The following is a 23,053-nucleotide window of genomic DNA, read 5'->3' as shown; positions in this document are numbered from 1 at the left end:
TCAATCGTGCTTTAAAATAATCTGTGTTTTATTCATCACTCCAGCAACCACATCCATTAAGACACTGGCTAGAGACAGAGGCTAGAGATGTTGTTTGTCACACCCTTGCGTCCCACCTGCTGGAGCCAAGGGGCAGAGAAGCCCCACGCGGTGCTGTGGCCTGCCCAGGTGTGCGGCTCATGGGTGCGAGAGCCTGCCCTCCCCTGCCCGGTGCTCACAGAGCTCTGCCCTGGCGTGGAGGGTCAGCCACGTGGAGCCCCAGTGCGTGTGGGGCATGGGGGAGAGAAGCCGGCAAGGAAGGCTTGACTTAGGGTCTTACCGTGTGCGTGGGGCCCTCAGGCCTGTGGGCGTGTCCCGGCCTGGAGGCCATGGGCTGGGAAGGGCGCCAGGTGCACAGGAGGAGGCTGCCACCTGCACACCGGCCTTAGGGATGGCCGGGACCACAAAGTCCCCCAGCGACTTCCACATCTTCCCGTCATCGCAGTGCAGGACTTGCGGGGAGATCTGCACCTGCAAGCAGAGGCGCAGTTTGGTCCATGAAACATCCATGCGGACGCTCCCCTCCCGGTACCTCACACATGGTGGGTCCTTCTAGCAGGGAAGTGTCCTCTGGTCTCTTTCCAGCCGCACAACCCCAGGCCCCGGAAGGATGATCGCTTCCTCAGCACTCCAGGGGAGAAACTGGCAAGCCCTTTTCTTACTATGATGTGTTTTCCTGTCCTTCATATTTCAGAAAAATCCCAGGATATCAGAGCTGGAAGGGACCTTCAGAAACATTTGGTCCAAACCTCTATTTTTATAGGTGCGCAAATGGGGCCCAGAGAGGGTGTGGCTCACCCGGGGTCACACAGCCAGTGGGGGACAGAGCAGAAACCAAGGCCCAGCAGCCTTCCCCCTCTGCCACACTCCCTTCTTAAAACGGAGAGAAATGGTCAGAAAGCAGGAGGAGTTCCGGAGCATTTGGGCCAGAGGAGGCCCAGGGGACCACCCATGCTAGGACGGGTGGTCACCGCTGTGCAGCCGCCCAGAACTCCCAGGCCGGCCGCAGGTTTCGCGTGCTGTGGGAGAAGGTGCAATGGGGGCCAGAGCCCTCTGAGGGCAGCCCCAGAGACACCTCCAGAGTCTGCAGGGTGTGGGAACAGGAGTTGGGCAAGAGTAGAAAGCCAGGCGACAGGGAGGAGCTGCGGCAGGACTCGGGGCAGAGGAACCCCCTTACCTCCTGGGTGCCGGATCTCAACTCCTGGGGTCTCTGGCCGCTCCCGGAAGGGTCCAGGCCCTTCTCCTTGGCCCCGCTGGCCTCGGGGGTGGTGGGGATGCTCTGGATGGGAGGCATCAGCCTGGACACCCTCAGCAGCCTCTGAGAGGTGGCGCGGGGGATGGTGCTCCTCAGGGCAGCTCCTCGGGGGCCTCCCCCGGGATCCAGCAAGGCTGCACGGGGTGGGGATGGGGAATCGGTTAGTCCCAGAGGAATGTGGAGTCGGAGGGGCAGGATTCAGACCCCAGCAGCGGGGCCTGTGTCCTGGGGAAGGCTGGGGTGACAAAGGGAGAAGGCAGATCTGCCCCTAGCGCCAGACCCCCAGCGGACCAAGCAAGGGGACGTACTGAGTGGCCGTTTCCATTCGAAAGTGCCAATCAAAGTCACCTGTTCAGAGCTCAGAGGCAGCGTGGGCAGGAAGGGAAACAAAATCAGTGCTAGGTCAGAGCGAGGACAGTGGGCCTGGCCCTGGGTGGAAGCTGTGTGACCTCGGGCAACGCCCCCAGCAATCTGAACCCCCATGTGCACGTCTGTAAAATGGGGTGTTCACAAAGGTCCAATGACACAACTTCTGTTGCCCTTTCCTTTTTGGCTAATGACATGGGGTACAGCTGTTCTGACGTGGGCTAAAAGACAGAGCAGACAGACCACCACACTTCCAGCTTCTCCATCAATGCTTTCTGTGCCCCGCAGACTTCTCAGCGCCCCTGGCCCATCCCATCTCACCCAGCTGCCACCTTGGGCCCCCTGGGCAGTGGCACAGAGGAGCCAACACCACCTCAGGGAAGGGTGACAAGGGCAGCCCCAGCCCTGCTCAGGGGCCGGAGACCCCCGGCCCTCCACACTTGCTGGGGGACCTGATACGTCATAGGTCACTTCCGGTCTGTACATTAGAAATAACAACTCCCATTCTTTTTCTCCTCCACTGGAACTTTGTAAAAAGAAATGAAAGGTCTAGAAAAAGACTTCAGACCTCTAAGAGAGGGAGTCATTGGTCTGGCAATTCCAGAAGTTGAGCCACCTGGAAATTCTAAGCAAGCACTGGGCACTCTGACCCCACTAGCTGCCTCCGTAATGTCCCGCCAGGGCGCGTCCTCAGAAGGGCACCCCTGCATCTGCCTGGGCCCCTCGCCATGGTCCCGGGGGAAGCCCCAGCTGGGGAGCAGCTGCTTAGGGCAGGGGGACAGCTGAGTACAACTCCAGACTTGACAGCAGCAACCACAGGCCCCGAGAGTGTTTTCCCCCCAAGGCTTTCTGCCCTCTTATTCCTCTTGTCACCCAAAGAGTATGTTCATCTAAAAAGACCCAGTTACACAATGTGCCCAGGAGAAGAGAAAGAAGGAGATTCACAGTTTATTAGGTTCTTCCCATATGCCAGGTGCTGAGAATTCTGTGTATAACTTTTCATTAAGCCCTCACGGTAACACAGAAGTGTTAGAGGAGGAAACACAGAGGAGGGAATTGAGGCTTGAAGGGTCACCCATTGGCCGAAGGCCCCAGAGCCAGCACATATCGGGGCTAACATTTGAACCTGGTCTCTTTACCTGGCTTGCCCACCACTCGGAGAAGGGAGAAACAGAAAGTGCCCGGCTGTTTGGTTCTTTGTTCATCTATTCAATAAACATTTCTCCCTTTTTTTTGTTTGTTTTTTGTTTTTATTTGTTTGTTTGTTCATTTTGAGACAGGGCTGCGTTCTGTCGCCCAGGCTAGAGTGCAGTGGTGGGATCACAGCTCCCTACAGCCTCAAACTCCTGTGTTCACACGACCCTCCTGCCTCAGCCTCCCGAGCAGCTCGGTGCACACCACCACACCCAGCTCGTTCTTGCAATTTTCATTTTTTTAGAGACGGGTTCTCGCTCTATGTTCTCTATGTTGCCCAGGCTGGTCTTGACCTCCTGGCCTCAAGCAATCCTCCCATCTCAGCTTCTCAAATTGCTGGGATCACAGGCATGGGCTGCCGTGCATGGCCTCAACAAACATTTCTCAAGAGCTTCCTAGGTGCCAGGCGACTATGTGACACACTGAGGACACAGTCCCTGCACTCTCACATGCAAGATTCAAGTTTTAAACAAGTAGTCACGCATGAACCGTGAAAAAAAACAAAGGAAAACAACAGGGCATTACTAGAGAGCAGGCTGTGGAGAATTCAGATTGGGGAGTCAAGGAGGCCTCCTGAGGAGGACTTTTGAGCCAGAAGGGAGGAGGGGTGGGGGACTCTAAATCCTCAGGCAGGACAGAGCCTAGAGCTGGACGCACTGGAGGGTCAGTCCATGCGTCTGACTCACAGACAAGGGGAGGGAGTGACCCAGGCACAGGTGAGCCCGGGGCCAGAGGGCCTTGTGCATGTGGGAACATTGGGACCTTAGTGTAAGCTCATCCGGAAACCACTGGCGGGTTTTAAGCATAGCCAGTGGGAGTGGGGTAAGGACGTTTGTTTAAGAAACTCCTCTGGAGCAGACTAGAGGGGCAGGGGTACAAATGGGAGGCTGCAGGGAAGCTGCGGCAGTGGCCCAGGAGGGAGGTGGTGCTCCAGGGGGAAGCTGAGGCCACAGAGAGAGGGTATCTGGCAGGTGCCCACAGCCCAGCCCTGGGTGGCCCAGCATGCCACCTGAACACCTGCCGATCCTCACGGCCTGAGTGGCCTGGGGCCGTGACCTGGGATAGGGGCGCAGGGTCCAGGGCTCACCTGGGGAAGATGCCGCCAGGCCCTCTGAGAGCCTCCTTTTCTTGAGCTTGTCCTTGATCTGGGTGGTGTCCCGGGCCACGCTGCTGGCCTCCGACTCTACCAGGGGGTGGGGCCCCAAAGACAGGGCCCTGAGGCTCCTGGGGTGACCATTCCTGGCCTGCCAGCCCTTCAAAGGGGCATCCAGTTTGAGGCTACCTGGGTCCCCATGTCCACTCAGGAGCTGTGACGGCTTCTCGCTGCTCAGCAGGATGCTCGGCGTGGGCTGGAGAGAGGCTGAGGGAGACAGAGACGTGAGTAGCTTGGCACACGGGGCCCAAGGTGGCACCAGGCACCAGCAAAGCCCTTGGTGCTGCTCCCTGGGGACAGGCAGCTGCTGGCCTAGTGAAGTCTAGCCATCAGTGTTTCAGTCTTTCCCGGGCCAAGTCATTCATTCGATGGTGTCTATGAAGCACCTGACCTGAACAAGTCACATGTCATGAGGACCCAGGAGCTTAAAGGAGAGTCGGTCAGCAGTGCTCTCACGGCACAGAAGAAAGACCATAAATGCTCAGGGGAGGCCGTCTGCCCAGGGACCACCATCCTCCAACCGCCAGGGTCCAGCAGAGTCATCAGCACTATGGAGCACCGACATACACCAAACACAGAGTGAAAGGAGACGCCCTGGAGACTGAGAGCAAACCCACCCACTCCCACCAGACACACAGTCATCCAGTTGCCCATCAACAAGCATCTGGTAAGCGTTTCTTAGGCGCCAAGCTCTGTCAGACAGGGGGGCTACTGAGATATGAGTGAGGCACAGTCTTTGTCACTAAGGAACGGTCACTCTATCAGAGAAATAAGATGTGTCCATAAATAGGTTGAGTACAAGGTAGGCAGGAGGTGTGCCATAGGAGAGGCAGAAGCACAGGGCTCTGCACACTTAGAGGAGGGGGAGGGTCTCAAAGACATCCATGAAGTGATGCGTTTGCCATGGGGAGCCCGGAACGAGGGGAAGCGATTGGACAGGGCGGCGCTCAGAAGCTCTGCCACACCCCTGCTCTTCTGGAGACCCTGGTGCCCAGGCCACAGATACCAGACCGCAGCTGGCACCATGCCCAGGGGCAGTCAAATGCTCGGCCAGCCACCAGCCTGTGAGGGGGCTGGCCTAAGAGGGGGCAACTGGAGCAACCAGATTCTCCCTCCAAAACCACGGCCTGGAGCCCTGCAGGGAAGGCAGCCTGCAGCTGACGCCAGGGCAGAGAGTCACAGAGCACAAAGTGGCAGAGAAGCTGAGTGGGTGTCCTGAAAGCCACCACTGCGGCAGCTGTCCCACTGCACCCTGGCTGCTGAGGGTGCTCCCAGGCCCCAAGGAGGGCCCCACAGGGGCAGACCCTGTCTTCCTGCGCCTGCGGGCTCCCCCTGGGGTACTAGGGGAGCCAGGCACATGCTGAGAGCCCCATTCCCTATTCCTGCGGGTCTCCCCCTGTCCATCCCCCGAGGCACAGAGTTGAAACAACCTGCCCAAAACCAGAGGCCACAGAAGAAATGCCATCTGCTGGCAGCTTGAGAACGAAGCCTGGCATCTAACACATGTCCTCCCTCCAGGATGAGGCCCAAGCCCTGCCCGTGACCAGTGGCCCTGCCTGGGCAGCTGCCGGGTGGAGCCATCCTCTGCCCAACGTCCCCAGAGAGGCCACTCGGGGCACTAGAAGGCCATTTGGTGTGGGTGGGTCACCAAGCCGGGCCTTCCCATCTCACCTTCTCCACAAGCCGGCAGACTGGAGTCAACGCTTCCAGGCAGGAGCACATGGAGCCCAGCGCTGGTCCAAGGGACACTCCCGCAGTACACAGCCACCGGAGCCAGAACCCTGGCTGGGGACAGCACAGGGGAGCACAGGCAGTCTGCAGCCTGCCAGAGCCCTCCTGCACACTCTGAGGTAGAGGCACCTTAGGGTCCTCCAAGGCCACAACCGGGAACAAACCAGGAACACCCATGCTGTACCTGGAACACTCTGCCCCTCAAGGTCTCTGCCCAAGGAACCAAGGCATGCAGTGGCCCAGCCTCCCACACCAGAGCTGGCCAGCCAGCCAGGGAGCCCGTGACCTCCACCAGTCCTCCCAACCCCACTCGCCCAGCCTCTCGGCCTCACTGCCCCTCCCCCACACTCTGCCTGCACTCTCCTTCCTGGCTTTGCCCCACACCCTTGACCGTGCCTTTTCATCTCCTTCACGGGCCTCTTCCCCTTCACCTCGACAACACTGATACCTGGTGTGCCCAGCTCCAACCTCTGCCCACTAGCTGCTCTCCCTGGGCCACCTCCTCACTGCCACCCGCTGCAGAGAACACCTTGCCCTGTGGCTTTGGCCCTGACCAATGCCCCCAGTTGCAGAGCAGAGCTTCTGGTTACCTGGCCAACCCCCTCTCCTGGAGCCCCAAGCACCTCGCAGCACATCCTACACTGACCCTCCTCTTCTCCCCTCACCTCCCCTGGCTCAGCTAAGGGCATTGCCTGTCCCTGCCACAGACATTTGTCAGTGCTGGCTCTGTGCAGGGCTTCTGCCCCTCAAAGTCCCTGATGACACAGTAGAGGGCAAGGCTGATTCAGTGCTCAGTGGGACTTGAAGTCTGGGTGGGGAACACAAGGTTAACAAGCAACGACAGTGCAGGGCCTGTGAGCCTTTGGCAGGGACGGGGACAGGGAAGGGTTCCCGGGGGGTGGGGGGGGACCCTGGGCTGAGACCACAGCCGGGAGCAGGAGCCAGGAAAAGAGGATGGGGAGGCTCGGCTAAGGCATCCACTCCTTTAAGAAGTCTTCCCGTCTTGTGCCCATTTTTAAATTGGATTATCTGGGTTTTTGTCATTGAGTTGTTTGTGTTTCTTATATATTCTGGTTAGTAATCCCTTGTCAGATGGATAGTTTGCAAATATTTTCTCCCATTCTGTAGGTTGCCTCTTTCCTCTGTTGTTTCCTTTGCTGCATAGCAGCTTTTTAGCTTGATGTGATCCCATTTGTCTATTTTTACTATTGTTGCCTGTGCTTTTGAGGTCACCGCTGGCTATACAGCCAAAAGAAAGGAAATCAGTATATCAAAAAGATGTCTGCGTTCCCATGCTTATTGCAGCACTATTCACAGTAACCAGGCTATGGAATCAACATGAATATCTGTCAGTGGATGAATGGATAAAGAAAATGTGGTCTATATACATGTGAAATATAATTCAGCTACTAAAAAAAAAAAAATCCTGTCATTTGCAGCAATATGGATGGAACTGGAGGCCATTATGTTAACAGAAATAAGCCCACCACAGAAAGACAAATTTTGCATGTTCTCACTCATAGGTAGGAGCTAAAAAGTAGATCTCACAGAAGCAGAGAGTAGAATGGTGGTTACCAGAGGCGGGAAGGGTGTGTGGGAATGAAGAGAGGTTGGTTACTGGGAACCAACACACAGTTAGACAGCAGGAATAAGGTCCAGGGCGCGATAGCACAGTAGGGAGACTATAGTTAACAATAAATAATGTATCATATAGTTCAAAATAGCTAGAAGAAAAAAATTAGAATGTTCCTAACATAAAGAAAGGATAAATATTTGAGGTGATGGATTTGCTAATTACTCTGATTTGATCATTACACATTGTATGCATGTATCAAAATATGACATATAGCCCCAAATATGTACAACCATTATGTATTAATAAAAGAGAGAGAGAGAGAGAAGCCCTCCGTCCCCTGTGCTCCCGCACCCCCAGCCACGTCTGCATGTCACTCTCCCCTCCCCAGGCCACTCTCCGGTCCTGCCCTGCAGCTTCCTGGGCGGTCACCAGATCTTACTCATCCTTGCAGTGCTGGACCTGCCTCTCGGTAGGCACTTAAACTGTGGATTATTATTCTGCCACAAAAAAAGAATAAAATCCTGTCATTTGTCCCACAACCTCCTGGCTCAGCCCCTCCTGAGCACACCTCAGGACCATCCGTGGGGCCCTACCTGCCACCTAGAGAAGCCCCCACATAGGTGGAGACCCAGCCCACCCACCCCAGGCTGGATGGCCCCTAGACAGGGACTCAGGAGCCTGGGTTCCCCTTTCTGTCACCTGTGTGACCTTGAGGGAAAAGCCAACCTCTCTGATCTCAGTTCCCACATCACTAATGCAAAGGAGCTGGACAGCACCAGGGGGTCTACAACACCTTCATTCTATTTCTAGATTTGTAGATTTTTCTTAAGCCTTCAGTACCTCCCATTTCCCCAGTAGACTCTACTGCCAGTTGGGATCTGATTTAGCACTAAATTATTTGGTTGTTTTCATATTAATCTGCCAAAGCCCTGGGGTGTCCTGAACTGCCCTGCTCTGCCACCTTGGCTCTCCACCTACCTTCCAAATGGTCACCTGGCCCCTGCTCCAGCCCCGGCAGGTAAAGCAGCTCTGCACCTTACACGCGCCCACCTCATCTGGGGCAGAACCAACCCCCTCGCTTTCCAGAGGGAACTGAGGCTCAAACAACCATCTCCCCAAAGGCAGAGCCAGGCCCAGAGCCCCATCTCCTGGCACTAAGTGGCTACGCACCGTCCCCACTCCCCTGCCTGGCCAGCTAAGGAAATGGGTCCTCCACTTTCCCCAAGGCCCCACACACATGGAGCACTGGCCCCTCGAGGAGCCAGCCACCCAGCCTCAGACAGTAGAGGCAAAGTTCAGGTCAGTCCCTGGAGCACTCTGAGCCCCTCCCTGGGCAGGGAGCCAGGAGGACACATGCTGAACACGAAGGGCCGAGTGCGAGTGGCCAAGCACGTGGACAGCTGGCTGGGGTGGACAGGCCCAGCCACCTGGCTACGTCTCCCAGGCACAGCCTGTCCCCTGGGGTATCTGAGGAAGATCCCCCACCCCAGAAAACACCGGGAACAGGCCTCCCTTACCTGTGGGGACGTCGTCACGGGTGCCCATGCCCTGGGTGGACAAGGTGCCTGAGACGTTTCCCAGAGGCCGTGGCTAGTCCTGGGCCGTGAGGACAGTCCTTGGGGGTCCAGAGGGTTCCGACCCGTAACATCCAGGGACCTACGGTGGGGAGGGGCAGAGAGAAGTCAGGAAAAACAAGTGACAGACGCTTCTAAACCGCTTCACAGAAAGCCCATCAGGAGCTAAAACATTATTATCAGGAACAAATCTGCCACTGGACCAAAGGACGCTTCCTTCTTTTATTTATTTATTTATTTTTAATTTCAGAATAATATAGGCACACAAATGTTTTGATTACATACATTGTTTTAGTACCGGACACTTCTTTCTGACCTTTGAACTCTCTCAGATGCTTCCAAGTTCCTAAGTGCCGAGGCTGCTCCACTGTGGGAAGAGCTCACCATGAAGAGCGTCAGCGAAACCCATGAACCTGTCGTCCCTCGTCACTTGGACATGGGCACCTTTAGGGTGTCGGGGAGATGGGGTTTCAAGGCAGAGCCTGACACTTTGTGTCCGTCGGTTTCTGTTTCCTTGAGGCACCCGTCAGTGCGCCAGCCGCCCCCAGAGCTCGCGATGAAGGCTCTGTGCCCCGCTCAGCACTCGTCCTTGGCGAGACCTCCCGGAAACCAGCTCGCCATGTTCTTTCAGGATGCGCGGGTTTTCGCCCACGCGAAGCTCTCGGCCCTCGTGCTCAGCTGGTTGAACGAGCCCCGCCTCTGGCCCCTCAGCCGCTTCGCTGTCCTGAGCGCCTCTCCCCAGCCCCGGCTCACGCCCTCCACCTAACTGCAGTTCCTTTCCCTGGGACAGGGTCTCACTGCAGACTTCACACAATTTTGTAAGTTCTTTGCTGAGATCATGGTGACCCGTGTCCCCCGACAGGTAAGGGAGGCGGACAGCCAGAGCTGATCTGTGGGAAAATCAGGGGTAACGCCCCATCTCTCAGCATCTACTCCGGAGAGTAGCTCCCTCCACATATCATCTGGGGACAGGGCAGGACACTGTGCCAACTCTTGCTCAGGAACTGAGGAAACCTGCCTCCCGTCTGCAAGCCAGCCCGCCGGCGCCCCGGCCCCAGAAGGCAGAGCACCTCCTAGCAACCCTGTGGCCAAACCGAGGCTGCAGCTCGGATCAGCCTGGCCTGGGCTCGCTGCTTAGGCCCTTGGGACACTGCGTTTTCTGTCTGGGGAGAAGTTTCCTCACAGCCAGGGGAGAAGGCAATTCCCTGTCTAGTGACCACTGGGCTGTAGTCTGGGACGTGGCCACATGGTAGTGCAATGCAGCCCTGAATGTCTGTGAGCTGCAGCGCTTCTCCCAGGCAAGGTGAGGAGGATTCTACTCCACAGGTACCAACACCCCCACCCTCACCCCAGTAAGCTGGGGACGAGGCTCAAGAGATTGGCCAGACAGCTGTGTTCCCGGCAAAGCCCAGCAGGAATGTTCCAGGCCGGGACGGACCTTCCACAGCTGAATTAAAGCAAACAAGCTGAAGCTCAGGGCTTTGGGGGCAGCGAGGCCCCACCTGCCACCCATATCTCTAACTATAGGATACATTGCTATGAAAAATTCTATGAAAAGGCAACGTGTAGCAACAGCCCTTGTTCCCAGCCTTGGCTGCAGATCCAAATAGCCAGAAACTGATTAAAATGACAGATTCCAAGCCCTGTCCTCTGGCCTCTACTGTCTTCTAGGGAACAGGTCACAGGGGTCCATTTGTGTGGGGTTTTTTCCCTTAACTCCTAAGTGATTTTGATGTCCAAACAGGACTGAAAACCACTGGGCCACAGTTCAGATTCACTTTATAATAAGATCTCAGCCCTGTTTCTCACCTTAGGCTGTAAAGTGGTTATTGCTGCCTCAGTTTCCTCAAAGGGATCACTCTCCAGAGGTGGAAGAGAAGACAGGGAGCCGCCTGAGAGTACAGGATGCCTAAGTTCCAGCAGCCACTCCTCCTGCGGTGGGCGCTCCGAACAAGACCACGCTCCCGCCTGCGGCCTCTCAGTGGCCAGAAGGTCAACAGGCCAAGACAGCCCGTGTTCCTCCGGGTCCCAAGGGACACCAGCAGTACAGAAAGGAAACCTGGAGCCACTCCATGGCTTGCCAAGGCCTCCCATCCACCAGAGCCCCTCTGAGTCCCTCTCAGGGTTTACACCTATGACTCTTGAGGCCCTAAGTGTAGATCTAAGCACCTGCCCAAGAGCAGGTGGCCAAAGTTGCTTTTGGACAAACAACCATGTCTTCTGTGAAAGCAGTGAGGGACACCTCCCCAGGTGCTTTGTGGGAACGTAATGACCCATGTCCACACTACAAAAAATCAGAATCGGGAATTCCAGCACAAAGGTGGGCAGAGCTTTGGGGTTTAGCATGGACACCACTGAGCACCCAAGCCCAAGGCACAGTCCGCGGAGGCCACATCTGTGCCCAGCACTGCTCTGGGCACTAAGGCGTTGCTCTCCCTCGCTGGGGCAGCCCCTGACCTAAAGGGCGTCACAAGTCGGGAAATTTGGTGACCAGGATTGCTCGGCATGGCTGGCTTCTCCATTCTCAGCCTCAGTTTCCCAGCCCAAGGAGTGGGGCAGCCCACGGTAAGTGACTGTTGTCACTCCTTCCATTAAAGTTATGGCTACAGAGGCTCCCTAGTGACTGGCACCACAGGAGCGAAGAAAGGTGACAGAAGGGACTCACATTTCAAGTTGGAAGGAAACAAAAGCCAGGACTGGCCCGGTAAAGACTGTGAGCCCCAAGCACAGAATCCCAATGGCCCCTGCCCCACGCGGCCCACAGGGAGCTGGGCAGAGGATTGCCCCCGAGAGAAGGGCCTGCAGGCAGGAGGGCAGGGAAGGGCTCACGGAGGGGGGGCAGGCAGGACGTGGCTGGCAATCGTGCCACAGCTCCTCTTGCTGTGTCCCGGCACCACCCACTCCTCCTCAGGGACCTGGGCTCTAGTGCCCAGAGCTCTCGGCTCCACAGATGGATCCAGTGGGAGCAACGGTGCCCATGCCAGGGTGGTAGAGAGAGGAAGGACAGCGGCCAGGCTGAGGGGAAGGTGGCAGAGTTTGCAAACCCTAATTTTTGAACCCAAGAATATACTCTCTGAAGAAAGGCCCCAGATTGAGGCCCCCTCCCACGCACACCCCCTGTACCGCTGTGCTCCAGAACACCCGACCTGGAGCACCTAGAACGCGGGCTGTGGATCAGACAGCTGGAATCCTGCCCTGGCCCCTCTTGTATTAAGTCAAGAAAGTGATTTAATTCCTCTGAGCTTCATTTTCTTCATTTGAAAAAAAATGCCCTAACAGAGGTTTTGATAGGACTAAAGTAATGTGTAGAAATAATCTAGTACCATTGCAGTTGCTCAAAAATGTCAGGTATGAATCTTCTTCCTCCTTCCCTGAGAAGCAACCCCTCCCCCTACGCACACACGTGCACGTGCATACACCCACCCTATCCTCACAGGTCCCACAGGCCTCCCGGGAAAACTCTGGATGTTCTCAGAGGACCTGTTGGACTCTGACCTCCAGGGTTCAGGCTGTCACCGAAAGTCAGATGCACTCACTCATTCAACCATGTCGTAGGTACTAGGATACAACAGTGAATAAGACTGAAATCTAGCACCCTCGAGCTGTGTGACTGAAGGCACGTTACTAAACTTCTCTGAGCCCCCATTTCTTCACCTGCAAAAATGGAGGTAATACCTATCTCACTTCACTATTGTACCGTGCCTGGGCCCTAATAAGTAATCACTACACAGTGGCAGTAGTAGAGCTGCGTCAGCAGGTGGAGGACGGATTTGGGTGGACAGGATGAGAGGCTGTGGGAAGGATGCTGGAGAGAGAGGATGAGTCTGGTTTAGGGCAGTGCGGTGGTGGTTGAACGGGGGGAAGGGGCAGAGAAATATTAGGAGGCAAGTCGACAGGACTGGGAGACTAATTAGACAAGGGCAGTTAGGGGCAGTCTGGACCGAGTCCAGGGTTCCAGCACGGAGGGTGGAGGAAGGGGTGCCACTGGCTGCCAAGACGGTGAACACTGCAGGAGGCACCAGCCTGGGAGAGACAGCGGGTCTGGCTGGGGAGGGCTGGTTTCTGACTCCTCTAGGGCAGCGGGCGGAGCCGTCCAGCAAGCAGCTGGTCTGTGCTCCAGAGAGGTAGGTCTGGGCCTGACTGTAGGCTTGGGAACCCCCAGTAATCAGACGGCGATTAAAACACGAGGGCAGGTGCTGTCTGTAGGAAGACCTGGCCACAGGAGAGTGCCCAGAGCCAAGGAACAGTCCAGGGAACAGCAGCGCGGGGCAGAGACACGCAGAAGCCCTGCGGGAGCAGAGCAAGGGCACTGGGGAGGTTGGGGGTCGGCACCAGGGGAACCAAGCGAGCACAGTGGTTAGAGGCATCAGCTCCGCAAAGAGGTGGAGGTGGTAAGGACTGGGGCTACAAATTGGATCTGACCATTAGGGAGTCATCCAGGAGGGTGGTGAGAGCAATTTCTGTGCACTGGGGGCACACGGTGGTCACAGAAAGCTGCTGCGGGTTGAGGAGCAGGTGGAAGGTCAAGTGGAGACGGAGTACAGACAAGTCTGGAGATTTGGGATGAGAAAGGCAGGAGACGGCCTGGTCGCATACTCATAGGAGGAGGAGAAAGCGCCAGAGGGAAAGGCTGAAGACATGGGAGGAGGTCACAGGACGAGAAGGAGCCCCACGGTAGCTGCAGCGGGGAGAAGGGCGCAGGCTGGGCCAGGGGGGTGGGGGCCCGTCCTCAGCACCAGAGGAGGAGCCAAGCCTCCCACCGAGGGAGCGGTCAGGAAGCCAGGCCACGCTGGGCAGCCTGGATGTAAGCTGTGACGTAGGAGGACAGACTACTGCGCGGGAGAGTTGGACCCAGGAGAGCGTGACGTTCGGGAACAAGCACAGAGGGCCCATTCTGACTCCAAAGAAACCATTGTCTTCCTCTCCCCAGATGCCTCCATCTCTGTTAGTCTGGGGCAGGGCTGGTTCCCACCCTGACCCTCACTTCCAGATAAGGACTCAGCCACTCCTAGAGCTGGCAGTCCCAAGAGCCACCAGCTGGAAGACTGATGCCCCCCCCACCAGACCCCCTGTGGGGGCATCCAAGGGCCCACACCCGACTCAGCCTCCAGGCTCCAGCTGTGACTGGCACATGGGCCAGCAGGAAAGCTGTTCACAGATGAGAAGCCTGCCCCCCCACTCCCTTAGCAGCCCTGGAGCTACCCCCCTGCTGCAGATGCCACCCCCCCACCATCATGAGACCAGGAGGGGCCGATGCTCCTGTAACCCCTCTGTCCTCCAGACAACACGAGGTGCAAGACAGCCAGCAGGCCCACAGGGACATGAAGACATGCAGACAAGGTGCTAAACGCAGTGCCAGGCTCACAGTAATAACTCACTGAATGTGTATAGCACGAATGAATGAGGGAGTGAATTCAAAATTAAAGCACATCTCTCAGATAGACTTGTTGAGAAGAAACTAACTGAAGGAATTCACATTTCTTAGTTCCATGGTGCCATATGCCAGGCACTGTGCTACATGCTTCCAAATATTATGCCACTTAACTTTAGAAATAGAGCAAGAAAGTAGATATTACATCCTCATTTTATAGGTAAGACAATTGAAGCTCAGAGAGGTTAAGTAACTAGATCAAGGCCACAGAGCTACTAAGTGGATGAGTCAGGGCTGATGGTTTCTGCTCACAGAGGTGGTAGAACATAGTATTTCAGAGCGTGCATTCAGGAGTCAACAGACTTGGGTTAAGTTCTGTCACCTGCTAGCTGTGTGACCTTGGGCACATTATTAAACTTCTCTGAGCCTCTATTTAACTGCAAAATGGAAATAGCAATATCTATCTCACAAGGTTATGGAGAGTATTCAAAAAATATAAAAAGCATTCAGTGGACTATGTGTAGCCACTCGCGAGTTCTCAATAAACAGTAGCTATTAATATTCTTGTCTGTTTAGTAACTGTTTTGCTGTGTTCTGATGTTTAGGGAGGGGTAAAATGTCTCTTTTGAAAGTCTTTAGGTCAAGAAGCTACAGAGGTCTATCTGAGACAGGGTGGCAAAATGCAGGAAGTTCTTCACTTGCTAAATTTTCTGGGGAGAGCAGGAAGCACTGGGCAGGCTAGGGCAGGACGCTTAGAACAACAGGTCAAGTACCCCCTTGCTAGGAAACTCCAGGAGGGCCTTTCTTAACAGAACAGTCTGTTCAGGTGGCAGTTAACACCTGTACCTTAATGACCTCCTAGCCCAGGGTGGAGCAACTGCTTTTATGCCCAACACAGCTGAGAAGGTGGACTTCTGTTTGTAATAGCAGCTCAGTGTGGGTGTTGGGGGAGGTGGATGCAACAGGGAGAGGAAAGAGAGTTGCATATAAGTCTACGGCCACAGCATTTGAAGCAGTCCCTCCCACCCACCAGCCCAGAGAATTGTGATATGAGAATTATTGGTCTACAAGATATGGGAAAGCCTGTAGGTGAGAGAAAGTTTTACTTAGGCTGCTTTTGAAAAACAATGAAGGCAGATGACAAGTAGGGCTGCCATGTTTGATTGTTCAGGCTGGGCACTGCACAAGGGCATCATAATTAAGGGGACACCATTCACACTGTAGAAACTACAGATCTAGGTATCCTCATTTTCTGGGGGTTCCTGTGTATACACATTAAATAACTTTGGTAATTTTTCTCTTAAAAAAAAGAAACTAAAGCTCTGTACATTTATTATAGTCTCTTCTGATAAATAGAAGTAAAGTGTCTTCAGAAAGAGGTATCTTTTTCTAATTCACAAAAGGAACTGTACAAGTGAGCTATGGCCCTAGTGACAAAGAGTACGTAACTTACATATAAATTTACAAAATTCAAAATCTTCTAAACCTGCCCCCACTTTGTGTATCATGTTGATGCAAATATAGAGATTAATCAGAACTTGTGCTAGTAATTTAACAAAATTTTTTGTACTTGCTTCTCCTGTCACTAAATTTCAAGCTGGAAGGGACCTGGGAGGTCAGCTAGTCTCCTCACTGGTGAGTGAGGGGTTCATCTGAGGCCCAGAGAGCCTGCGGGACACGTCTTAGTCTGCTCCAGCGGCTGTAACAGAGTATCATACACCAGGTGGCATCAACAGCAGAAATTTCTCTCTCAGTCTGGGGAAGCTGAGATCAAGGTGCCAGCTGATTCATTTCCTGGTGAGGACTCTTCCTGGATTGCAGACGGCTGTCTTCTCACTGTGTCCTCACGTGACAGACAAGCTCTCTGGTCTCTTCTTATAAGGGCACTAATCCCATCATGAAGGCTTCCCCTTCATTACCTCATCTAACCCTAATTACCTCCCAGAGGCCCCACCTCCTATACCAACACATTGGGGGTTAGGGCTTCAACATGTGCACTCCTGTGGAGGCGGGAGGCAGAAGCATTCAGTCTATAACACACACCCAAGGCCACCAGGAGCTTATGCAAATCCCAGGGCCCAGACCCCAACAGGCATCACACTGGCCACCAGCCAGCAAGGCCTTCAGCAAGGCTGGGAGGAAAGCTTCCTTCTCCAACTCCCCACCAAACCCTCCCCAAAATGGTCACCTCGGCACTGCAGTGCCTGGTCAGAGCCATGCTGTGTGTTCTCAGGGACTTAGGCTCTTGGTGGAGCTGGAGGCCACTGTGTCAGATCCTGCCTCAAATCACACAGCTGTTGGCTGGGGCTCGGAAGCCTGCTGCCCATCCTGGGATTTCCACCATTGAGGGATGAGCTATCCTTGCACTTGGTCATAGTCCTGGGGTCTTAAGTGAAAAATGGCATGGTCCACTGCCCCAGGAAAGCTTTCTGCATGGTTTGGGTGTTCAGTTGAGGACCCCTGCCCAGTAGCTGGAGCACAAATCTTCACATTCTAGTCTGTGAGCACTTACAGATGCCCAGAGGACCAGAGGGGACAGGGAAGAATAAAACGTCATTTCCAATCAGGTTCAGCAGAGTTGTTGCAACCCTGGCTCTAGCATCCAAATGTCTGTCACATTCCAGGAAAGGGCTCTGGGCACAGGTCTCCCTGCAAGAACCTCAGAGGACTTCAGACCCCAGCCCTGTCCTTTCCCAATAGCCCATGAGAAAGTCGACTCTCTTTGAACAAGAGCCAAGTCTTGCTCTTGCCTCTTTGGGGCATACGCCGGGTTTTGCCTGGGAAATGTAAATGGCTTCGGTAGAGGGCCATTTTTCTTTTCTGTCCCTGTTTTATTGAAGGGAAATCCAAGGCTGAGAAAGGGATGTGAATAGGGCCAAGAACCAGAGGTTTTGAAACAGACAGTGAAAAATTCAGACATCCAGGTGGCAGCTCTGGAGCCCAGGTCTGTAACTCACAGATTGACCACAGAGAAATAACGTGGAAGAGTGATGGGCCTCCAAGAAGAACGGGGGAGAGGTGTGGAGGGGTGGGAGGGCAGAGAGAAACATGGAGGTCAAATGCCTGAGCACACAAGAGGCTGAGACAGCAGAGAGCAGAGGACAGGAGGCACCGAGGGGGAAGGAGGGGGAAGGAAGGCGGGGAGGAAGAAAGGTTGGGGGCAGGTGCTCCTGGTCATCAGGGAAATACAAACAGGATGCTATCCCCGCTCTGCAAAGATCAGCAAAAATTAAGACGAGAGCCGATGCAAGTGCTGGTGAGAATGCAGAGGGAAGGGAAGGCTCAGGATGGCTGGCAGGCGAGGTGTAAGTGAGCACCACCCCATGGGAAAGCAGCCCGGCTTCATCTAATACAGCTAAAGATGCGCAAACCCAGTGCCCAGCAATTCTGCTCCTAGGTATCCACCCCCGAGAAAATCTTGCACATGTGATCCAGGAAAGAAGCACAAGAACATTCACAGCATCCCTATGGCTAACAGCGCAAATCAGAACACAATCCAAATGTCCAACAGAAAAATGGAGGAATAAATCGTGGTGTGCTCACAGAATATTCCACAGCAATGAAAACAAACCACTGCCCCACTCAACACCTGTGGCTGACTCCACAGCATAATGTTTAGTGAAAGAAGCCAGACCCACAAGACCACATAGAGTATGGTTCTCCTTATATAAAGTTCAAAGGAAGACAAAATTAAACTGAGTGTTTAGAAATGCATGCATTCGTGGAAAACTTTATAGAAAAGCAAGGAAAAATCAGGAGAGTGATTAACCCGAGGGGAAGGGAGGCAGCTGTGATAAGGACAGGGCCCTGGGGTGGGTTCTGGGAGGCTGCCAGTGTGTCCTAATTACTCCTTAAGCCATCCATGCATTTTATACATTCTTCTGTCTGCAGTAATAAACTTCCAAGTCTCCTGCTGGCAAGCAGAGCCTGGCACCTCTGAGGTGGTCCTGGGGGTTACAGGAGGATGCAGCTGCCTTCAGGAGCAGGTCTCTATGGACTCAGGTTGACATCTCCCCATCCCCTGCCCCCCCATTCCCCTTTCTTCACGTCTGCTAGGCCCAGGCTCCACGGCTAAAACCAGGCCAGTCCTGGGAGCCAGGCAGCCCGTGGCTAGGAGGCGGCAGGGCCCTGCCTGCAGGGTGTTGGGGAGAGCGGTGCGGGGCTTGCCCTGCTCAGGATGGAACCGATTACGGCCCCTCACACCACTGCTGGGGGCCAGGCGCCGACCTGCCCTAGGGTGGCCTCAGAACACGGGCTCCTTCGCCCCCCCAGCCCCCCCAGTGCTCCTGAGGTAAAATCAGCCCTTCAAGGTCTGCAACTACTGTGGGTTCTGTTCTGGAGAGGGGGCTGGCAAAACCCTAGTTTCAGGAAACCAAAATCTGCTCCAGAAAAGAACACGATGATCTCCACCACAACAGCACGTCAGCAACAGCCACTGCCACTTCGCACGGGGGCTCACGCGCCGCCCTGCCGCCATCTCCACGCTCTCCAGCCGCCAGAGAGAGGCGTCATTTAACCGCCACCCGCCATATGAGGAACCTGGGGCTCAGAGAGGCGAAGAGCCCGAGTCCCCACAGCCTGTAAGAGGCGGCATTGAACTCAAACCCACAGCTGAGCCCCTCCAAGGCCCGCGCCCCACACCATGGCGCCGTCCCCACAGCCCACGCGCGTCCCTCCTGCGCCGTCGCCCTCGGCACCCCCGGGGCCACGGAACAGAGGGCACTGCCCTCCCTCCCTGGCTCACAGCACTCAGAGACATGAAGGCCAGAGACGGCCAGGGACCCTCCCACAGTCACACAGCCTCCGTGCCATGGGGCCATGCCTTTTCTCTCACTGTGCCTTTGTGCTGGCTGCAGGCCAGGTCCTTGTCCCTCCCTTCAAGGATTTCAGGGGTCCTGGCCCACGCCCCACTCCTCTCCCCCACAGACAGCTCAGTACACACATCGCCTCTCACCTCTGTGTCCAGAGGCCAAACCCCTGTCACTGGAGGAATCCAGGGTCCTTGGTCTCTCTGGAGATGATGTCGTCCATGGGTCCAGGGAGGCAGGGACGGGGCAGCCCCAGCCCAGCCACCACAGCCCTGGGTGCAGGGGCGGCGTCGGCCCTGCTGCTGGGCTGCTGGCGCACTCCTGCTCTGTGCGAGGCTCTCCTTGAATAAACAAGGCTGCATAGCAACCACTCTCTGAAGGAGCCACAGCTCCCTGCGTTGGGGGAGAGACGAGCCAGGAGACTTTTCCCCTTGGCCTTGGGTCCTCTGTGGCTCACTCGAGCTCTGGGCACTCCCAAGTGGCTGAACTGTCCTCTGGGGCCATGGACACTGGAGAGAGAGAGAGACAGCTGGGCCCCACTGCGTGGTGACTGCAGCAAGGAGGTGCGTGGCAGGCTTGGGACAGGGATGTCACTGCTTTTGCTTATGTGGCCTCTGGACCCAACCCAGTTCTGCTCACAAGCTCTTCTGGAGGCAGAAGGGCAGACAGGGTGACTGACCAGGCCCTGGCCACAGGCGGAGCCAGGATTCAGTCCTGACCCTGCTACTTCGAGCTGCGTGCCCTCTGACTAGTATTTAACCTTTCTTGGCCTCAGTTTCTGCATGTATAAAATGGGTATTTATAATAATGACTTGATAGGGTTGCTGTAAGGATTACACAGGTGCATGTAACAGGCTTGTTTGTGACTGTCTCGCACCCTCAGAAATACCTGCATAGCAGGAAGCCGGGGTCTCCTCCCCAGCCAGATTCCTCCACCTCAACTGTTTGGAAATGTGAGTCCTAGCAGCCACCATGTGCTTCCTCCTTGAGCCCAGCCCTTGGGCGGAAACCTCAGGCTGGCATCATCCCCCTCAAGCGACAGCTGATCCCCTTCCTTACCCGCTTCTAGCGCTCACCGTCTGAGGGGCACGGAGGGAGCTGAGCCTTGCAAGAGTCACTTGCCCAAAGACACTAAGCATTTTCCCAGGCAGTTCCTCCCCATGTTCTGTATAGAGGAATCCGCAGGCATGTGGAACACGCGGGGAGGCTGCGGGTGGGAGGCTACCTACACCTCCAGGAGGCTCCAGGGCAGCTCCTTCTTGGGACTCTCTTCTCTGCTCTGCGATGGCCACAGGGGGAGGCCCTGGAAGGAGCAGCTGGCATTCACCAAGCTGAAGGAGAGAAGGAGGAGGACTGGCCAATAAGGCCCGAGAAGAAGATCCCCCTGTGGCAGATGCTGGCCCCGAGCCAGAAGTTACAGCTGACAAGGTGAATGGACTGAACTCCTGAACTCCCTCCAGCAGAGGTCCAGAAAGGGGGCGTTTCCTCCAAACCAGGAATGGTGGCCACCTGGATTCCCCCGAGAGATGGGTGTGAAGATGCCCAAGATTACAGGTGGGGAAAATGAGGCCTGTGAATGAGAGCAGCTCATCAGTGGGAACCCAGCAAGGGTGGGAGCAGGTCCTGCTGCCCCTTAGCTCTGCAAGAGAGAGGGTGTGTGTGCACACCTCCCAAAACCCATCCTCACATCTCAGCCTGAGTCAGAGCTTCTAGAACACAGATCAAATAGTCACACCTCTGCTGGACATACCTCATGGCCCCCACTACCCTTGGGGAAAAGGCCAGACTCAGTGCCGAGGCCAGCAAGCCCCCCACCCAGGCCCCGGCTCCGTTCTCCTGCGGCTCCCTAGCCCCCCCCACTCTGCTTCCGCTGCACGGCCTGTGCCACGCCCCGTGCCAGGCGCAGGAGACACAGGAGAAAGCACGGCCTGCCCTTGGGAGCTGAGTGAGGAGAGAGGCCCCAGCAGGTAACCAACTGCTCCTTCCCGCGTTACCTGCCATAAGGGAGGTGGATTTTACACAGCCCTTAAGAAACAGGGCTCTGAATCCAGACTGGATTCTGACCCCAGCAACGGTGTCTTAGGCAAGAAACAAGCTCTGAGAGTCCCAATTCCCTCGTGTGCCCAGCAGGGGTGGCGAGAGTGACCCTCGGAAGGCACTGGGCGCGGCCCTTGGCACCGAGCAGGCACTCGCCATGCTCACTGTGACCAGGAGACTTGAGAGGGAGTGGGGGCAGCGAGGCCTGACGGCAACATGAAATCTGGAGGTGAGGGGCAGGCGGGGGAGGGGTGTGGCTGGAAGCCACTGCTGTGGACGCAGCCTGAGCCTCCGGCCTGCGGGCTCTGGGAGCTGCCCACGTAGGAAAGTGCTCCAAGCGGGCAGGGGAGCCAGGCTGGACGCTTTCCGGTAACTCCCCTGATGAGATCTCAGATGAAATGGACTTGAATCTCTAGGCCCCAGTAATTTGTTGTGATTTCTTTTATCATTCTAAAGAAATACATTCATCGCTAATTGGAGGCTTCTTTAAGGGAGAAGACAAGCCCAAGATCAGCGCGCATCACTTGTCTTCTTCCTTAAAGAAGCCTCCCAAATTGTTTAAGCTTCAAGACTCACAAAGCCCGGATTGACCCCTGGCAGAAGAGTGGCAGACCCTCGGAAGGGCTCAACGACAAGAAGGAGCCCAGGCATGGGCCTGTCCTCTGCCAGTGCACGCTGCTCCCTGCCGCAGCACCTGCCTCCTGTGTGTGCCTGCGCGAGGCCCTGCCATGCTCTTCTCTCCCAGCCTTTGCTCGTGCTGTTTGCTCCACCTGGAAAGCCTTTCCCACATCCCTTCCTACCCTTTTATGTGCACCTGTCTCCCCTGGCCAATGCCCACCAAGTCTAGGGGAGCCTCAACGACTCCCTTGGGCTGAGGAGTGCCTCTCCTCTGCCCCTCTGGCCCCTCCATAACCCCCCAGGGTAGCACCACTCATCCCACTGTGACTGCCCACCCCGGCCCAGCCCACCCCTCCAGCCACAGACCTGGACTGAGCTCCTGGGGGCGGGGTCCACATCTTGTATCTCTAGAACCTGACACCAGCCAGGGCCCACAGTAGACATTCAACACGTGTGGGGAGAGAGACAAAAAGCTCACACCTAACTGTGTGTGGGGAGAGGGGATGGTGAGCAGCCCAAGAACCCCCTTCCCCTGCAATGTTCGATGCTTCTCCCAGGACCAGCCCTTGGCTCCAAGCTAAAGACCAGAATCTGGGCACCATACATTGTATGGCAGGGGACAGGCAGGAGGTGTTCTGACCGCCTTGGCTGGTGTTGCTCCGTTATAACCCAGGACCATCCCAGCCACAGCTGGAGGTCAGACCACATGGCCCTGGTGGGGACCCCAGAGAGGTGGAAGGCTCAGGCTGTGCCTCCCCTTGTCTCTGCCTCCAGCTCCCCCCACTCGGCCGATAAAGTGAGCCCAGGCTAAGGACGATTTGCATATGGCAGGGCCAAGGGTTCCAGACAAGGAGACAGCAAGTTGTTTCCAGGCCTGACTGTGTCACCAACGTTACTGTGTGGCCTCCAGCAAATCCCTGCCCTCCCTGGGTTTCCAAACTGCCATCTGTGAACTGAGGTGATTAGACACTGGGTGCCCTCCAGGTCCCTTGGAGCCCTGATGCCCAGTATGCTGGGCCCTGACTCAGGCTGAGCAGAAGGCCACACACCCCCAGGCAGAGCAGCAGACCACGGGGGCAAGCTGGCACATCTCTAGAATGACACTTGGGCTAACTCATCCTCCCAAAACATCACCCCCCGAGCCCAGCCTGGCAGAGCCTGGCAGGTGCTGCCAATACCACAGGCTGGGCAGGGGTTGCTCAGATACCACCAAGGGCACAGAACGGGCCCCACCCAGCCAGCACTCACTCTGGGTTGACTTGTTCCCTGGGAAGTTCCTGGGAAAGTCCAAAATAATACATGCAACCTAAGCTATGGGATCAGACAGAGGA

General features: G+C 55.8%; 1 protein-coding gene across 3 annotated transcripts in view; it reads right to left on the bottom strand.

Moving 5' to 3' along the window:
• Window positions 1-19,400, bottom strand: part of TOGARAM2 (TOG array regulator of axonemal microtubules 2) — a 49,145-nt gene extending 29,745 nt beyond the window's left edge. For 2 of the 3 annotated variants that reach the window (XM_045549318.1, XM_045549319.1), the window contains exons 1-6: window positions 19,214-19,400; window positions 8,832-8,970; window positions 5,679-5,792; window positions 3,942-4,214; window positions 1,217-1,428; window positions 320-510 (exon numbers count right to left, since the gene is read on the bottom strand). In XM_045549318.1, the coding sequence (XP_045405274.1) occupies window positions 320-510; window positions 1,217-1,428; window positions 3,942-4,214; window positions 5,679-5,792; window positions 8,832-8,859 (818 nt within the window). In that variant the 5' untranslated portion in view covers window positions 8,860-8,970; window positions 19,214-19,400. The remainder of the gene's footprint in view (window positions 1-319; window positions 511-1,216; window positions 1,429-3,941; window positions 4,215-5,678; window positions 5,793-8,831; window positions 8,971-19,213) is intronic. The other variant, XM_045549320.1, reaches the window with a different exon arrangement.
• Between the last annotated feature and the right edge of the window lie 3,653 nt (window positions 19,401-23,053).

Source organism: Lemur catta, chromosome 4 (genome assembly GCF_020740605.2).
Source record: "Lemur catta isolate mLemCat1 chromosome 4, mLemCat1.pri, whole genome shotgun sequence".
NCBI lineage: Eukaryota > Metazoa > Chordata > Mammalia > Primates > Lemuridae > Lemur > Lemur catta.
This window is presented reverse-complemented; position numbering and strand designations above follow the sequence as displayed.